Source organism: Sus scrofa, chromosome 2 (assembly GCF_054392235.1).
Source record: "Sus scrofa isolate SSC_HxYL_T2T_F1_AM1 chromosome 2, Sscrofa_HxYL_maternal_Yorkshire_Landrace_v2.0, whole genome shotgun sequence".
Taxonomy (NCBI): Eukaryota; Metazoa; Chordata; class Mammalia; order Artiodactyla; family Suidae; genus Sus; species Sus scrofa.
Window position 1 is genome coordinate 114,175,876 of NC_139384.1, and position 17,838 is coordinate 114,193,713.

Sequence of the window (17,838 nt, forward strand, 5' to 3'; positions counted from 1 at the left end):
AGTTTATTTGTCATTGACACTTATTCCCATGGTTATAGAATTGTTGTTTTCCCTTTTGCTTATAGAAGTCATCAGTCATTACGGAAGATGGACTTGTTCAGGATGAGTTTTTTGAGAGTGTGAAGATGAGCACTTACCTGGTTGCTTTCATTGTCGGGGAGTTGAAGAACCTGAGTCAGGACGTAAATGGAACTCTGGTATGTTGTTGTGGTAATTGTCTTGAAAACCTGTTTCACAGGAGATTGAGAAGAATTCTTTCATGATTTCTGATAACTGCTTTTTGAAAGCAAACAAGCTTTTGGATAACAACTCTTGACATTTTATACCAGAAATGATACTTTTCGCTTAGTTGTTATTTACTGTTACTAATTGAATACCTAAAAGAATCAACAATTTTTGTTTCTTTGAATTTTACTTTTATAAGAGAATTTTTTATTTTTTAGTGCCACGCCTGCACATATGGAAGTTCCCAGGGCTCGCAGCTGCAGCTGCCAGCCACAGCCACAGCAGTGCTAGATCCGAGCCACATCTGCAAACTCTGCTGCAGCTTGTAGCAATGCCAGTTCCTTAACCCACTGAGCAAGGCTAGGGATCGAATCCACATTCTCATGGATGCTAGTTGGGTTCTTAACCTGCTGAATCCTATAAGAGAATTTCAGTAAGATGATTTATGTATAATAAATCCTCTAAAATTGTGCTGTACAGTGTGGTGATCGCTTGCTTTATGTGACTATTTAGATATGAATTAATTAAAATTGGATGACAACATCACGACTAAATAAGATGTCCTTCATTCTTGCCCCTCTCTATACTACTTCCCTGCCCCAACAACAATAATTTGGCATCTCTACATGGACAAAGATTCATGTGGAACAAAGATCCTTCGTGGAAGTTGTGGGATACAACACTATATGATAAAGAACCTGAGTGGAGTCTTGCCAACTCATGCATCAAGTACTAAGCATACATACCTTTGTCCTGGCCAGGGACCCTGTAATAGACCATGAAATTATTCTAGCCCCTGGGGCTGCAGTCTGGGGACCTTTGAAAAACACTGTCATAGACAGTCATGCTTGGACAAGAGATCCTTAGTGGAAGTCCATATTTCCAGCCAAAAAGTTCCAGCATGCTGTTGGAGCAGAAAATATGAGTTTGGATGCCTTGGAGAGAGCAGTCAGTAATGACTGGAGAATGTGACTGCTGCTTCAGATGTGAAGACAGCAATGCAACAATTCAAAGAACATTAAAAATCAAGGAAACATTGGAGTTCCCATATCATGGCACAAAGGAAATGAATCTGACTAGGAACCACGAGATTGTGGGTTTGATCCCTGGCCTTGCTCAGTGGGTTAAGGATCTGGTGTTGCTGTAAACTGTGGTGTTAGGTCACAGATGTGGCTCAGATCTGATGTGGCTGTGGCTGTGGTGTAGGCTGGCAGCTATAGCTCCGATTGGGCCCCTAACTTGAGAACCTCCATGTGCCATGGGTGTGGCCCTAAAAAGCAAAAAAAAAAAAAAAAAAAATTTTTCAAGGAAACGTGATACCACCAAAGGATCCAGTAATCTTCTAGGAACCATTATGAAGGACATGGAAATCTGCCATTTACCCTATAAAGAATTCAAAATTGATAGCTGTTCTAAGGAAACTATGAGCTCCAAGAAAACACAGAAAGACAATTTAATTAAATCAAGAAATAATACCTGAACAAAATGAGAAGTGTAACAAAGACATAGAAATACCATAAAAAAGAAACAAATTCTGTGTTTGAAAAATACAGTGAATAAAATGAAAAATGCAGTACAGAGCATCATCAGCAGAGTAGATCAAACATGAAAAAGAATTTGCAAGTTAGAAGACAAGAAATTTTATATTGTTTGGTTAGATGAGAACAAAGGAAAAAAAGGATGAAAAAGAGTGAAGAAAGCCCACATGATTTGAGGGATACCATCAGAAGAAACAATCTGTGAATTATTGGGGTTCTAGAGGGAGAACTTAGGGAAGAAAGGGCAGAAGCTTACTTAAATACTGGCTGAGAGCTTACCAAATCTGGGAAGAAAATAGAATATCTAAGTTCATGAAGCTCATAGGTTACCAATCAAACTTAGCTTAAAGAGATCTTCTCCAAGATACATAATAAAACTGTGAGAAGTCAAAGAGACTCTTAAGAGCAGCAAAAGAAAAGAAGCTTGTAACTTATAAGGGAGCTCCCAGGGAACACTGATAAGTCTATCAGTGGATTTCTCAGCAGAAACCTTAGAAGACAAGAGAGAATCAAATGATATACTCAAAGTACTGAAATAAAAATTTAAAAAAACCTGCCAACTAAGAATATCTATCCAGCAAAGCTATCCTTCAGAAATGAAGGAGAGAGAGACTTTTCCAGACAAAAAGCTGAGAGAGTCCATTACTGCTAGACCTGCCTTAGAAGAAATGCTGAAAGCAGTGCTTACCAGCTGAAATGAAAGGATACTAATTAGGAACAGGAAATGTACAACTGGAAAAGGTAATTATATAGTAGAATTCAGAATGCTCTAATAGTGTAATGTAGTAGTGTATGCCTTCTATGGGATGTATCAAAAGTAGTTATAGGAGGGAAATTTAGAGTGATAAATGCCTACATTAAGAAAAAATAAGTATCTCAAATAAACCTGATTTTACATCTCAAGAAACTAGAAAAAGAAGAACAAACTAGGCACAAAGTTAGCATAAGGAAAGGAATAACAAAGATTAGAGAAGATAAATAGATACCAGAAAAAGAGTTGAAAAGATCCACAAAACTAAGCTAGTTTTTTAGAAAGATAAATGAAATTGACAAACCTTTAGCTAGACTAATAAAGACAAATCAAAATCAGAAATGAAAAGGGGACACTGATACCACAGAAATACAAAGGATTTTAAGAGCCTACTATGAATAATTATAGCCCAAGAAACTGGATAACCTAGGAACATAGAGTCTACCAAGATTGAATCATGAAGACATAAAAAAATCTGAATTTTGTGAGTAATCAGTAATATGAAAAGAGATTGAATTAATAATCAAAAACTTTCCAACAGAGCAAAGCCCAGGATCAGATCAGAGTCTCTAGTGAATTCTACCAAACTTTTAAAAAAAAAAAAAAAAGTCTGAAGGTTTAATGCAATAGAATTTCAATATCATGTTCAACAGAAATAGAAAAAAAAATCCTAAAATGTGTATTAGAGACTTCTAATAGCTAGAGCAATCTTGAAAGAGAAAAAAAGCAAATTTGGAGGTATCACACTTCTTGATTTCTAACTATACTACAAAGATAAAGTAATCAAAATAGTATGTATAGTAATCAAGAGAATGTGGTGCTGATATAAAAATAGACACATAGGCCAGTGGAACAGAATCAAGAACCCAGAAATAAACCCCTGCAATTATGGTCAACTAATATTTGACAAGGGAGCTAGGAATACTCAGTAGGGAAAGGGTAGTCTCTTCAATAAATGGTGCTGGGAAAACTGGATCATGTGCAGAAAAATGAAATTGGACCCTTATCTCTCATCTCTTATAAAATGGATTAAAGACTTCAATGTAAGGTCTGAAACTATAAAATTCCTAGAAGAAAGCAGACAAAAAGCTCTTTGACATGGGTCTTGACGTCAGTTTTTTGTATATGACACCAAAAACTCCTGTGACAAAAGCCAAAACCAAGTGGGACTGCCTCACACTAAAAAGCTTCTGCAACTCAGAGTTCCCATCCTGGAGCAGTGGTTAACGAATCTGACTAGGAACCATGAGGTTGCGGGTTTGATCCCTGGCCTTGCTCAGTGGGTTGAGGATCTGGTGTTGCCGTAAGTTGTGGTGTGGGTCGCAGACATGGCTCGGATCCCAAGTTGCTGTGGCTCTGGCATAGGCTGGTGGCTACAGCTCCAATTCGACCCCTAGCCTGGGAACCTCCATATTCCATGGACGCAGCCCTAGAAGAGGCAAAAAGACAAAAAAACAAAAAACAAAAAAAGCTCCTGCACCTCAAAAGAAACAGTCAACAAAATGAAAAGACCACCCATAGAATGGAAGAAAATATCAGATACCATATATCTTTAATAAGAGATTAATATTCAAAACATATAAGGAACTCATATATCTCAATAGCAGAAAAAAAAATGTAGTTAAAAAATGGTCAGAGGAACTGAATAGGCATTCTTCCGAAGAATACATACAGATAGCCAACAGATACATGAAAAGGTGCTCAGTATCACTAATTAGAAGGAAAATGCAAATCAAAACCTCAAAGAGATACCACGTCATACCTTTTAAAATGACTGCCATCAAAAAGACAGATAACAAACAAGTGTTGGCAAGGATGTGGAGAAAAGAACAAAAAAAGTAAAAAGAAAAAAAGAAAAAAAGGAAAGCCTTGTGCACTGTTGGTGGGAATGGAAATTGGTATAGCCACTATGGAAAGCACTATGGGGGTTCCTCAAACAATTAAAAAAAGTATCACCATAGGATCCAGCGATCCACTTCTGGGTATTTATCTAAGGGACATAAATCAAATCATGATCTCAGAGAAATAACTGCTATTCTATGTTTGTTGCACCATTACTCACAGTGATAATATTATTATTCACAATAATACAACCTACGTGTCTATCTGTGGATGAATGGATAAAGATATGGTGTGTATGTGTGTGTATGTGTGTGTGTGTGTATATATATATATATGTATATATATATATATATATATATGCACACACAGTGGAATGTTATTCAGCCATGAGAAAGAAGGACATCTCGCTGTTTGGAACAGCATGGATGGACCTTGAGGGTATTATGCAGAGTGAGATACGACAGAGAGACACAAAGACTGTATAACCTCACTTAAATGTGGAATCTAAAAGTGAACTCATTGAAGCAGACTGGTGGTTGTCAGGGCCTGAGGGGTGGAAGAAATGGGAGGATGTTGGTCAAAGGGTCCAAGCTTCCAATTATCAGATAATTTCTGGGCATCTAATGTATAGCATGGTGATTACAGTTAATACTGTATTATACATTTGAAAGTTGTTTAGAGAGTAGATCTTAAATATTCTCATCAGAAAAATAAATAAGTAAATAGAAGAGGGAGTTCCCATTGTGGCACAGTGGCAGCAAATCCAACTAGTATCCACGAGAATGCGGATTTGATCCCTTGTGTCACTCAGAGGGTCAGGGATCTGGTGTTGCCGTGAGCTGTGGTATAGGTTGTAGACGAGGCTTAGATACTGCATTGCTGTGGCTGTGGTATAAACCAGCAGCTGTAGCTCCCATTTGACCCCTAGCCTGGGAATTGCCTTATGCTGCAGGTGAGATCCTAAAAAGCAAAAAAAAAAAAAAAAAAACTATGTATGGTAATGGAAGTGTAATGATTACCTCATGCATCTGAGGTAATCATTTCACAATATGTAAGTGGATCTAATGCCCATGCTTTCTACCTTAAACTTACACATTACTATGTTAATTATATTATTTAAACTGTAGAAATTAATTAAATTTAAAATCCACTTCCTCAGTCTCAGTAGCCACATTTCCAGTGTTCTTAGGGCTAGTGGCTACCATTCTGGGTATCATAAATATTGAATATTTCCATCAACTTAAAAAAATTTATGACAACATTAAATCTAGGACATTGTGCAGTCTTAAAAAGAGAGTGTAAAAATGTACTTAGAGGAAAAACTCCAGGTTGTGAAAGTTATTTAAATGTACCATTAAAAAAAAAAAAAAGCAAGTCTTGATTGAGTTTTCTTCATCTTAGAGATTATTTAAATGTCTGCCATATCTGTAATTTGTCCAAATTGACCATTTGTTCTTATTAGGCTCCTCTGCTTTTCTTTGTCATTCGAATCTGTTTGTAAAAGATTAGTTGGATATTTTGCCTTAATTTCATTGTAGAGACCTAAAAAAGCTAGTATCTTCACAAGCTAATAAAATGAAAGGAGAAAGGAGTCTTTTAAAACTAAACATGATTATTTCTCATGATAGAAGTGTGATGAAATTCTTTAATTTTTTTCATATTTTTGATCCCCACCAGGGAATATTTTCTACCCTTTGCACACATTCACTTATATTTCAGTTTTCTTTCTAGACTAAAGAACTTTATTTTAATCACAGTACATTTGGATCTTATTTTGCTAACTAAGAAGGACATTCTCCTTCTGTTAGAAAAGATTATCATGTCCACCCCGTAACTCTTAGAGGTAAGGGTAGTAACACTGCTGTATGACTTTATGCTCAACATTAAAGGTTGGAGACCTGCTCCTGTTCAAGGCTAAGTGTAAACTGCTTTGAGTAAGTGCTTAATATGATTTACTCACCTTTAGATTTTTGTCGAATTGAAACCAAAGAATGGAACCCACATCCTCATGGATCCTAGTGGGATTTATTTCCACCGAGCCATGACGGGAACTCCTCAGAGTCCTTTCGAAAGGATATTAAGACTGGTTTAAACCTGAAAAATTTCAGTTAATCTCTCTAACTTTTGTATCCCACATTTAGTCCATGATGAAGATATTGCAGCCTTGATAAAACCTAAAAGGCTCAATCTTAAGAATCATCTTGCTTCTTCAAGACCCAGCTGGGTACCACCCTCTCCTTGAATTGTTTCATTTTTTCCCCAGCTGGGATTGATCATTCTCTCTCTGATCTTTCATAGCACTTTAGTTACATCTTTGTTGTAGTTCTTATCACACTCTTTGATATAAAGCCCCCAGCATTTTTATTTTATCCCAAAATGTATGCATCTTGGCTTTTTCTTTTCCCTCTATCCCCCCCCCTTTGCCTCTCTCTTTCTCTCTCTCTCTTTCTCTTCCTTCCTTCCTCCCTCCCTCCCCCGATCCATTCCTCTATCCTTCTGCCCCTCTCTCCATCTCTCTCTCATTCTGTCCTTCAGCAGCTATTCTGGCTTCTGCCTGTAGGATTACATTCAAACTCATCATTCTGTGATATTCAAGGCCGTCTTAAAAATTTAGCTATATTTCCAGTTACTCTAGTGGAACTCTTTTATCTAGCCAAGCTGAACTATTCGTTGCTCAGATATACCCTTATACACCCCCCCCGCCCACACACACACATACTCACTCACATATATACATATTTAGTCCACAACAGTTGATACTTAATCATCATGGGTTTCATCACTCAAGTCCATTTACTGTGGATTTTTTCGAGAGTAAATATTACAGTCTTACACAGTTCACAGTTGTTTGAATCCTTGGATGCGCAGGGCGGACTATAAGTTTTACACAGATTTTCACCGGCTCAGAGGGTTGTTACCTCTAACTCTTCATTTTCAAGAGTCGACTGGAGAGAAAGGAGCTTCAGGTTACTTTTTTTTTTTTTTTTTTTGCTTTCCATTTACATGTATTAGGAAGAAATGTTGTTAAACATGGACTCTGGCATCTACCTGGGTTCAGATCAGTCCTCTATAGCCCTCCAGCTGTGTATGCCTGGGCAGACTGCTCTGTAATTCTCTAAACCTCACCTTCAACAACTCTAGTACTATATGGCCTATATTAGCTTGCCCTCTCAAGGATTAATTTTTTTTAATTCCTGTAAAATGTTCAGTACCTGGCAAATGTAACACACACAAAGAAAGTGCCTTCTCTTTATTCCCTATGCATATATATATTGTAAACTCCTATGTATATTTGTAGATATAAATAATCTTTATCATTTTAATGCTACCTATTAGTAAATGTGTTTTAAAAAAATTGATGTTATACAGATAAACAATTTTTTTATGAATTTTCTCTTTTCATTAGGGAATGTGGAAGAATCTAGCATGTTTGAAATTATACTCTGTGTTAGCAGATGTCTTAAACTCTTACTTACAAACATCTTTTTATTTTATAAACTAAATGAGGGGGAGGCATTTGCCTAATATTGCTGATAAAGAAACAGTGTCTCAGAGAGGTTAAGTAATTGACCCAAGATTACTTAGCTAGTAAATGGTAGTCAGAATCATACTACCACAATATACTGCTTCTTATGCCAAGTGACATAATTTCAGTAGGTATGGAGATCAGAAATTCAGGCTTAGAGTCTAACAAAGGCTTTTTGGTACACTGAAATGTTGTAATCTCTAGGATGGATTCTATTTTGTAATATTTGACACTAGGCCTATTTCACAAGCTTCAAAAATCAGGTAGTAGGGCTTCACTTACTCATGTCAGTCTTAGCAAACAACTGAAAATGTCAAAGTTGACTGCAGCTTATTAAATGTCTCCTGTTCATTGATAAAGACTACTATATTGTCAAAGACCTAAAAAAAAGAGGAGCATTTGTTTTATCATTTCTGTCCACTTTTCAGTGTTCCTTTAAGAATGCCATACATTTAGGAATGCCATAATTACTTCGAAAATCCTAGGCCAGTTTTAAAATACACTGCTTTATCAGTTTGTCTTGAGGTTTTTGCTTTGTTTTTGCCACTGCCTGGTTTTGTTTTTACCATAAACAGGTCTAATTTGTAGACTCTCAATCCATTGGTGGTTAGTCAGATATGGCTACCACATCTATTTAACATTCAAACAGAACCTTCAATAGTATTATCCATGTGAAATCATTATTTTATTTTAGTCATATTAAGTCAGGAACATGGACTTAATTCCAAATTTGCATTAACAGCATTTCTACCTCAAGTATACTTCCACCAGCTAGGGACATTATACATCATTTATATCATTCTCCTCAAGTCTCAAGTCCCAGCTAATTGTTCTGGATAAACTTCATTCTGGTGTTTGTCTTTTTTTTTTAAAGGAATTTGTGCTTTTTTGTGTGTGTTCACCTGTCTGTTGAGGAAGGCTGGTGTATTTCAGGAAAATTAGTGTTGGAAGATTGCAGTATTTTCTTTGTAAATCTTACAGGCCTTATTATTGTTCTTTGAGGGGGGGGATGAAGTTTGGTTCTGATTTTGCTTTTATCTAATTCTTACTTTTTATTAAATTAAGGAACAGAGTAAGTTAAACCTAACAAATCTGCTATTCCCCAGTCTTAACTTTTCTCTGAAACTTCACCAGGAGATCTTACACACATTTTATGTATCTTTTAGAAATCTCTTAGATCTAAGTAAGAGATCTAGCAGGAAAAGTTTTAAGTTGTAGGTCTTAAGGCCTGAGGGCCAGTTGACTGGCATCCATCAGTGTTTGAAGTGCTCTTACCAGAGTGCTGCACAAAACATCCTTGTGGAGCTAGTTTGCTCTCTTTATTTCTTACTGCTTCTGTTGCTCTTAAAACAAGCATCATAATAATTATATTAATAATTATAGTGACCAAGTGATTTATTTCTAGTGAGAATTCATAACATGTTTTTTTTATTAAACAAAAAGAGAATAGAAAATACCAAACTACCTTTCTGCCTAATCATTGTATTCCAGGAGTGGGACTAAGTGGATCCTTTGGTCAGCTTTCTGCTTCATGTGACTTTCTTTTTTTTCCCTTTACTTTTCCTCTAAGGAAAGGTGCTTTCACACACAAGTGATGGGAGTGGCTCAGTGGTGTATGTAGCAGGAGGATGGTTGAGGAGGAATCTGGGATATATGGGTGGTGTTTCTATTGGGATAGCATCTTCTGGGTGATTGCCTTGACTGGAACATAAGTCTGGAAAAAGATAGGCAGAGAGAATGAAGACTTGTCTCAAAGTCTAAGTGGTCTTGATGCAGTTATGTATCATGGTGGTTAGAGATTTAGGAGGAGCATGTCAGGCTTTTGTTTTGTTCTGTTTTGTTCTGTGCTGACACTGGCCTGGGAGGGGGGATGAAACAGGAAGTGTGTACGTCTGCAGGAAAAGCCTGTAGTTGCTCTGGCAGGTGCTCACCGAATTAGTAAGCTATGGTTACAGCCCTGTACCAAGGGCTGCAGGTGTTTGAGTGCTGGGCTGGTGAAGTACCCTTGGCCACATGACGTGAGAGGTGAGGTTGCTTCCATAGTTACTTTAGAAAGCGCCATTTTTTCAAATGGCTAACTTCCGTCCTAACACTTGATTCTTCTTCCTGTAACTGCTGCCTCAGATGCCCCACTCACACATATTTTACCTCATTTCTAATGGGACTCTATTTGTAATAATGATAATAACTGCCCTTTGTTGAACACCTGTTTTGTGGCAGGCACTAAAATAAGCCCTATGTGTATCAGCTCATTTAATTCTCACAGCAACCTTATTAGGGTAAGAGCGACCTTTATCACCATTTTTTAGATGAGGAGATGGAGGTTAAATACCTGCTCAAGGTCATACAACTAGCAGTGATTTAAACCTGGCAGTGTAACTACAGAGCTCATACATTTAATTTGGTCATTTGTTTACTTAAAACATTTTCTTAAAGCTTTTTTTTTTTACATTTAATTTTTATGCCATGTTAGTTCTGTATTTCTGGGATTAATGCATGTGTTATGTAGACTAAGCCCCACATAAAGACAATTATGGCTGAAATCTATTTAACCTCTTAGAAAGTGCTGACAGTTTTTCAGTGTTTTAATGAGAGACTAAAATTAATTTGGGTTTAGAGTTTACCAATGTATTTTTTTCCAGATGATGAATTATTCAGTAGGTCTCCATTTCCCACCTGTTGAGATCTTTATTTTGAGGCTTTTATCTTCTGCTGGGTTTTGTCCATATCCTACTTTCCCAAGTTGGGTACGGAAGACTTTTTTTTTTTTTTAATTCAGTCAATTGAAAAACAATGAATATTGCTCTTTAAAACCTACTGCTTTTAATATAATTGCTTAAACTTTGCCTTTCATTTTGCTCTCTGCATGTGGTTTTATATTTATAGTTTTCATATAGCCTATTTTCTTTCATTCTTTTTTTTTTTTTTTTTTGGTCTTTTTAGGGCTGAACCCATGGCATATGGAGGTTCCCAGGCCAGGGGTCCAATCGGAGCTGAAGCTGCCAGCTTATGCCACCATAGCCACAGCAATGCTGGATCTGAGCAGCATCTGCGACCCACACCACAGCTCACAGAAATGCCGAATCCTTAACCCACAGAGCAAGGCCAGAGATCAAACCCATGTCCTCATGGATGCTAGTCGGGTTCGCTAACCACTGAGCCACAACGGGAACTCCTCATTCTTTTTTAAAAATTTTTATTAGAGTATAGTTGACTTGCAGCTCATTGGGTCAGTTTTGCTGCACAGCACAGTGACCTCGTCCTACATACATATATATTTTGCTTGTTGATACTTTACTGATAAGACATACATGGTTAGTCATATCACATGTGTTTAACTTAATACTTAATCAGAAAAGGAGAGAAAGAATACCAGTTTAAATAACATGGGTAAGTGCTTCTTCTCTGGAGCACGTGACCTTGAGTGAATAGGCATTGGGGGCATGAATCCTGTTATCCCCTTAGTTGGTATTGGTGACTGTGTGCCACTCAGTCAACATTTCACTCTGAGAGGTGTGATTACTTTTGATACAACATGGTCCATAAAAACAAGCCAGTGACTCAAAGGAAGGAAGCTGTTTCAAGGCTGGATAAAAACTGGCTGAACCATACTTACTGAAAGAGAACGTGTTGGTCTCTGATAGGTTTTCCCAGGGTAATGTCAGCAAATGTGCCATTTCTGTCTTAGGTGTTTATGTTTGAACTAAACCCCTTCTAAGCTGTGACTCCTCTGTATTGAATGCCTGCTCAATGCCAGGCACCGAGATAGGTGCTAAAAAGATGAAAACTTAGTTTTCTCCTTCAAATAATTCACAATTCGATAGCTCATAGGCAAGGAACAGTGACTGCGGTAACAGAGAGGAAGAGAAGAATATCATAAAATTAAACAGGCAGATTTTTATAAGTTTATATTGATTCAAAATAGTTTATTTTGGAGATTATGTTAACCTTTTAAAAAAAGGAATCAGTGTTTTGAACATTGTTGTATGTGTGGAAGTGACTTGCTAAATCTTACAGGGGCTAAAAGAACGATGAGCAAGAGTTTCTGTCTGTAGAAATCTCAAACCTCTCTATGTAGTTCTCGGATAAGCTAATCATGACGGTGTTCACCTGAATATCATGCCGTTTTAATTGCACCTGTCCTTACATCATACCTGTTTCCTTGTAGGTTTCTATATATGCTGTCCCAGAAAAGATTGGTCAAGTTCACCATGCCTTGGAAACAACTGTGAAGCTTCTTGAGTTTTATCAAAACTACTTTGAAATTCAGTACCCACTAAAGAAATTGGGTAAGAATCAAACAGTGCCTCTGATTTTCGTTACCATTATAATGAAGTTCATCATTGGATTCATTTTGCAATTGCCTTTTGAAGAAAGATCTTTTGCCAAAGTTATTTTAAAAGAAAACCAAGAAACACTATTAGTGCTTTAAAATTTGTATTTGTTAAGGTTATTTAGATTCCATGAATGTATCTGAACGTGGAGCCTGAAACAGAAGTTTATGGGGCTATTTCAAAGTGCTGTGTTATTGGGAATTTACTTAGGACTTAGTCTGGAGTTTGACTAATTCTAATTTCCTAAGAAATTCCTAATTCAGGGAGTTCACATCATGGCTCAATGGTTAACAAATCCCACTAGGAACCATGGGGTTGCAAGTTCCATCCCTGGCCTCACTCACTGGGTTTAGGATCCGGTGTTGCCGTGAGCTGTGGTGTAGGTTGCAGACACGGCTCGGATCTGGCATTGTTGTGGCTCTGGCAAAGGCCAGCAGCTACAGCTCTGATTAGACCCCTAGCCTGGGAACCTCCATATGCCGCGGGTGCGGCCCTTCTAGGTCAAAAAAAAAAAAGAAAAAAAGAAAAAGAAATTCATAATTCAAATAATAATGAGAGTAATGGGAGCTCAGTAAAGCAAGAGCATTTCAGGGCTGTTCAACATGGAGCTGGTTTTAGACAGAAGAACGTTGGTTCTGCATTTTGTCGTGGCTCTCAGAAGTTATTCATTTTGAAGGATTTAGGGACATAGAAACAGTGACCCTACTGGGGGTTGATCAAGTCTTCCTCAGATGACAGATAGATGAGGAGCATTACAGGGCCAAGAAGGCTCCGTTCCTAAGGAGTATAAAATGAACTCACTGCTTTCTGATTCCATGATAGACTAACAGGTAAAATATTTTGATTTTAACTAGGGAGTGCCTTTGTTGGGGGAAAATTGATCATTTCTTTCTTCTTTTGTGCAGATTTGGTGGCTATTCCTGACTTTGAAGCAGGAGCAATGGAAAACTGGGGTTTGCTCACCTTCCGAGAAGAGACACTTCTCTATGATAATAATACTTCTTCAGTGACGGATAGAAAACTGGTTACCAAAATCATTGCTCATGAGCTGGCGCATCAGGTATCAGCAACCAAGGCTGTTATATCTCATACCCATGGTCTGCCTTTCATAATAAAATGATGCTTTTTTTAACACAGTTTTAATTTTCAGATAAAATGCTATCTAGTAATCCCATTTTACAGATGTAAAAACTGAGACTCAGCTTTAGTAAGTTACTTGCCCAGAGTTATGCAGCTAATAAGTGGCAGCCCTGAGCCTTGAAGAACCAAACTCTCCTCAACAGCTCGCTCTCCCCCTCTCCCCCCATAATACATAGCTGTTTCGCTTCTGACACATGCCAGCCACACAGTATAACTTGATGGGGAAGAAACCTTTCCCTAAGATGCATTCTCTTCTCACAACCCTTGGACTGTAGTTGTCAGGACTAGATTTAATTTTTTGTCTTCTGCTAGAACTGGGTTCTTAATTTGGGAGAGGAAAGGAACTTTGTGTGATGTAGAGAAAAAGCAAGAAAATTGTATGGGTACATGAACCCTCCACTTTATTCCCCAACACCTTGTCTCTGTCATGCCCTCGATATGGTGCCTGTCAGGGAAGGGTAGGTTTGGGGCTGTCCTGATGGTGGGAAGATGAGAGTAGGGCATGCTCTGCTCAGTTGACTGCCTGGCTCAGACACAGGCTGTTGCCGGTTCTACAGCCCTTGTGAGGACTTACAGGAGACTTGAGCACCTGAAGCGTGTGCTTACTTATTACTGTTACAGTAGGCACGGAGATGCGTTGTTGTGAGGGGATCTGCTCTCGGCCCGTTGGCTCTGGGCCAGAACCACTGGAGGAGTATTTCTCTTTTACATCTTCTTTAGGGCTTAGTAGTCATCTTTTTCAGATACAAGTTTTAAGGCAATATCTTTGAAGAACATGCTTTTGCTATTCTCAAACATGTTTTGTTTCAATACCTACAAGCCCTTGGCCACAATGGCTAAATTGTTCACCCTTCATCTCACACTTTATTTCAGGGATTTGGAGATGTTTTTTAGGGGAGTTTCACATCATTTTTTCTTACTACCTCATGGAAAAAGCCATTTTGGAGTTCCCATTGTGGTTCAGCAGTAACGAACCCGCTATTACTTTCTTTCATAAAATTAGTAATATTATTTTCCACTGTGTCTACAACCATCATGAAAACTAAAAAGTAAATTTCTGTTATCTATTATTATCCACTGTGGAAAATAATAAGAGTCCATGAGGATGTGGGTTTGATCCCTGGCCTCGCTCAGTGGGTTAAGGATCTGGCGTTGCTGTGAGCTGTGATGTAGGTCGCAGACACAGCTCAGATACCATGTTGCTTATTCGACCCCTAGCCTGGGAACTTCCATGTGCCGCACATGTGGCCCTAAAAAGAGAAAGAAAAAGAAAAAGCCATTTAAAGGTCTTTCTTATTTCATCTATTTGTTTGCATGCCAACTTTCTTAGAGAATGTTGTTTGAATTCTTTTGGGAATCTTGTAAATACTGCCCTCAACTTGAGTGACTCAGGAGAACCAGGCTCAAGAACAGAAAGAAGTGCAGGCCCTCTGCCTGCAGGAACATCTCTCGCATAGGAATTTATTTTTTGGTTTTCATGATGTAGACACAATGGAAAATAATACTACTAATTTCATAATAGAAAGTAGAATAATTTCGTTACATAGGAAGTTTTAGTGACATGACTAAAACTGTTTTTGTTTACCTAGTAGTGTGTGTTAAATTGATAAAAGTGCATATTGTCTTTCTCACTTGATTCCTTTAAGGTAAAATGTTGAATTTTCACTTTTAAAGTGAATTTATCTTACAAATATCATTTCTTTGTAAGCCTTTAATTTGGATGTAGTTTGTCTTAATTATAATGTGTATTTTTAAGTAATTGTAATCTGTAGGTAATTAACCTGACAATTCAATTATTAGAAAATTCTTGAGAATGTAAGGTTGGTTAGCAGTTTGTCTATCTCCGCAGTGGTTCGGTAATCTGGTAACAATGCAGTGGTGGAACGACGTATGGCTGAATGAAGGTTTTGCTACTTTCATGGAATATTTCTCTTTGGAAAAAATATTTCAAGAGCTCTCCAGCGTAAGTACACTCTTTGTTAGCCCTACTCTGATTGCTAGGGGGAGAAATAGTGAAATCAGACTTGACATGTATTTTCCATGCACTTGGAGTAATAAAAATGCTTCTAGAAAGATGCAATAAAACTGACCCTTGTTACTGAGCTCTATACCTCTTGACATTTGACAATGAAAATTATGCTTTTTCTTGAAGAACAGACTTGCAGTTGGCAAGGGAGAGGGGGAGGGAGTGGAATGGACTGGGAGCGTGGGGTTATTAGATGCAAACTATTGCATTTGGGATAGATAAGCAATGAGATCCTGCTGTATAGCCCTGGGAACTGTATCTAGTCATTTGTGATGGAGCATGGTGGAGGATAATATGAGAAAAAAAAATGTGTATATAGATAGATATAGCCATATACATATATATATATATACACATATATATATATATATATATATATATATATACACATATATATATATATATATATATATATGTGACTGGTTCACTTTGCTGTACAGTAGAAAATTGACTGAACACTGTAGACCAATAATATAATGGAAAAAATAAAAATCATTTAAAAAATTTAAAAATTTACGCTTTTATTTACTGATGTATTTCAGAGAGCTGATACTATGTGAAATTATTTTTATACTTTGCTATTAAGATAGACATTTTAAATTCCTTTGCTACCTTCTGTTTTTAATAGATCTGGCCCTTCTGCCTGAGGGAATTTAGATAAAGTTGAAAAGCCTTTTTGCAAAACAAACCTTTTTATCCTATATATAAAGAGAGAAGGACATTAGGTAATTTTGTAGCAGTGCTGTCTTTATTATCACTGTGATCATTCTTATAACAGTGATACGTAAATTGATAGAGACAAATAATTTGCCCTTTTTAGTTACAAACTGTATTTTCAAACACCTGGAACATCATTCTGTTCTAGAGAGCATGGTGATGTTGTTACTGTGTTATCAGACTCTGGAGATGCTTCTTTTCCTTGGAGGTATTTGGACCTACTAGGTCATGATATGACAGATACTGCCAAAGAATTCAAGCAATAGGTGGAAACATATAAAGATCCCTTTCAACTCTAAAATTCTGTGACTTTCTATTAAACTTCTTGGATATATGATCAAAGACTGCTTCAGAAGAGGAGTTCTCTTAGAGCTTTCAGTCCGACATTTTGTATTGGGACTGTTCAGAAGTTTTAAGTGGTAAAATGAACTTCTTTTAAGCAAAGTATTCTAAATCTGTGTATGCTACTTAATTGAGCACTGGAATATACAATTTCACCACTTGGTGGTGCCCAGAATGTTTAAAAACTTCTGGTGTATAATCTAGGGGAGCTCATCTGCTGAGGTCTCAAAGATTTCTTTTCTGTTTAAGAGTTATATTTTACTTCAAATGAACCTCAGTTAAGGGAAGTGTTTCTTAATAGAAAAACTAGATTATGTATGAGAAGTCAGCTCCTTTTTTTTAATTTCAGATTTTATTTTACAAATTTATACTAACCATTTTTAAATATTCATCTTGAATATCTGGATTTAGCGTTTGGTTGCTTTAGTAGTAGATTGTTATTTCATCCTTATGCTGCTGTTTAGGAATCACTGTTTTCCATGGGTCCAGAAAATTATAATTTTATTTTTAAACGTAAGGGATATGCATAAATACCACATTCTTCCTACATTTTCAAAAGCTTATTTCCGAAGTTTATTGAAGCTAGTTAATTTTTTATAATGACCTTAAACAGTAATTAGTCTAATGCATATAAATAATGATTATACTTGCTTCTGCCTTTAATACTGCTCATAGTTTCTTAATCTGTTTCATTTTTTTTTTTTTGCTAGTATGAAGATTTCTTAGATGCTCGATTTAAAACCCTGAAGAAAGATTCCTTGAATTCATCTCATCCAATATCATCGTCGTCTGTTCAGTCTTCAGAACAGATTGAAGAAATGTTTGATTCTCTTTCCTACTTTAAGGTATTGCTATGCACAAAAAAAAAGTACCTGGAGTAGGTTACAAATTAATTTCATATGTGAGTGAGTAAGCTGCCTAATTTAGATTATTTTAAAGATTAAAATAAGTATTATTTTTCAGGTATCCTGTTATACCTTAAGACATTTGCTTTTTTCTGTTTAAATCTCGGTCCTGTCTTTACCTGGATTTTCTTTTTTTTTTCCCTCTGTCTCTTGTTTAAGTTCTGGGATTAGGGTTCTGTGTCAACTGATCTTAATAGTAATACAATCTTTTAAAGTTGGATCACTGTCCAGATCTACAGGTATATTATGTCCAGGGAAGGTTCTAAGCGCTTGGCTGTGTTATTCAGGATTGAGGTATGTTCCAAAGTCAGAACTGCCAAAACAAGTAAGCAAAAGGAAGTTTTTAAGAATTGGATTTTATTGTAGAAATAAAAACATAGACTCGAGGTTTGAGGGTGAAACAAAATAGAAAGCTAGAAACCTGATTAGGATGATTAGAAGTCAGAGAACAGAACAGGGATAACAGTGCCATTTACATTTGTGTTGGGAGGG

General features: G+C 36.9%; 1 protein-coding gene across 1 annotated transcript in view; it reads left to right on the top strand.

Annotated features, from left to right (window-relative positions):
• LNPEP (leucyl and cystinyl aminopeptidase) overlaps positions 1 to 17,838 on the top strand; it is a 92,846-nt gene that overhangs the window by 42,079 nt on the left and 32,929 nt on the right. Inside the window, 5 exon segments of the mRNA NM_001105291.1 lie at positions 66 to 197; positions 12,051 to 12,171; positions 13,122 to 13,276; positions 15,206 to 15,319; positions 17,152 to 17,286. Of these exon segments, the coding sequence (NP_001098761.1) occupies positions 66 to 197; positions 12,051 to 12,171; positions 13,122 to 13,276; positions 15,206 to 15,319; positions 17,152 to 17,286 (657 nt within the window).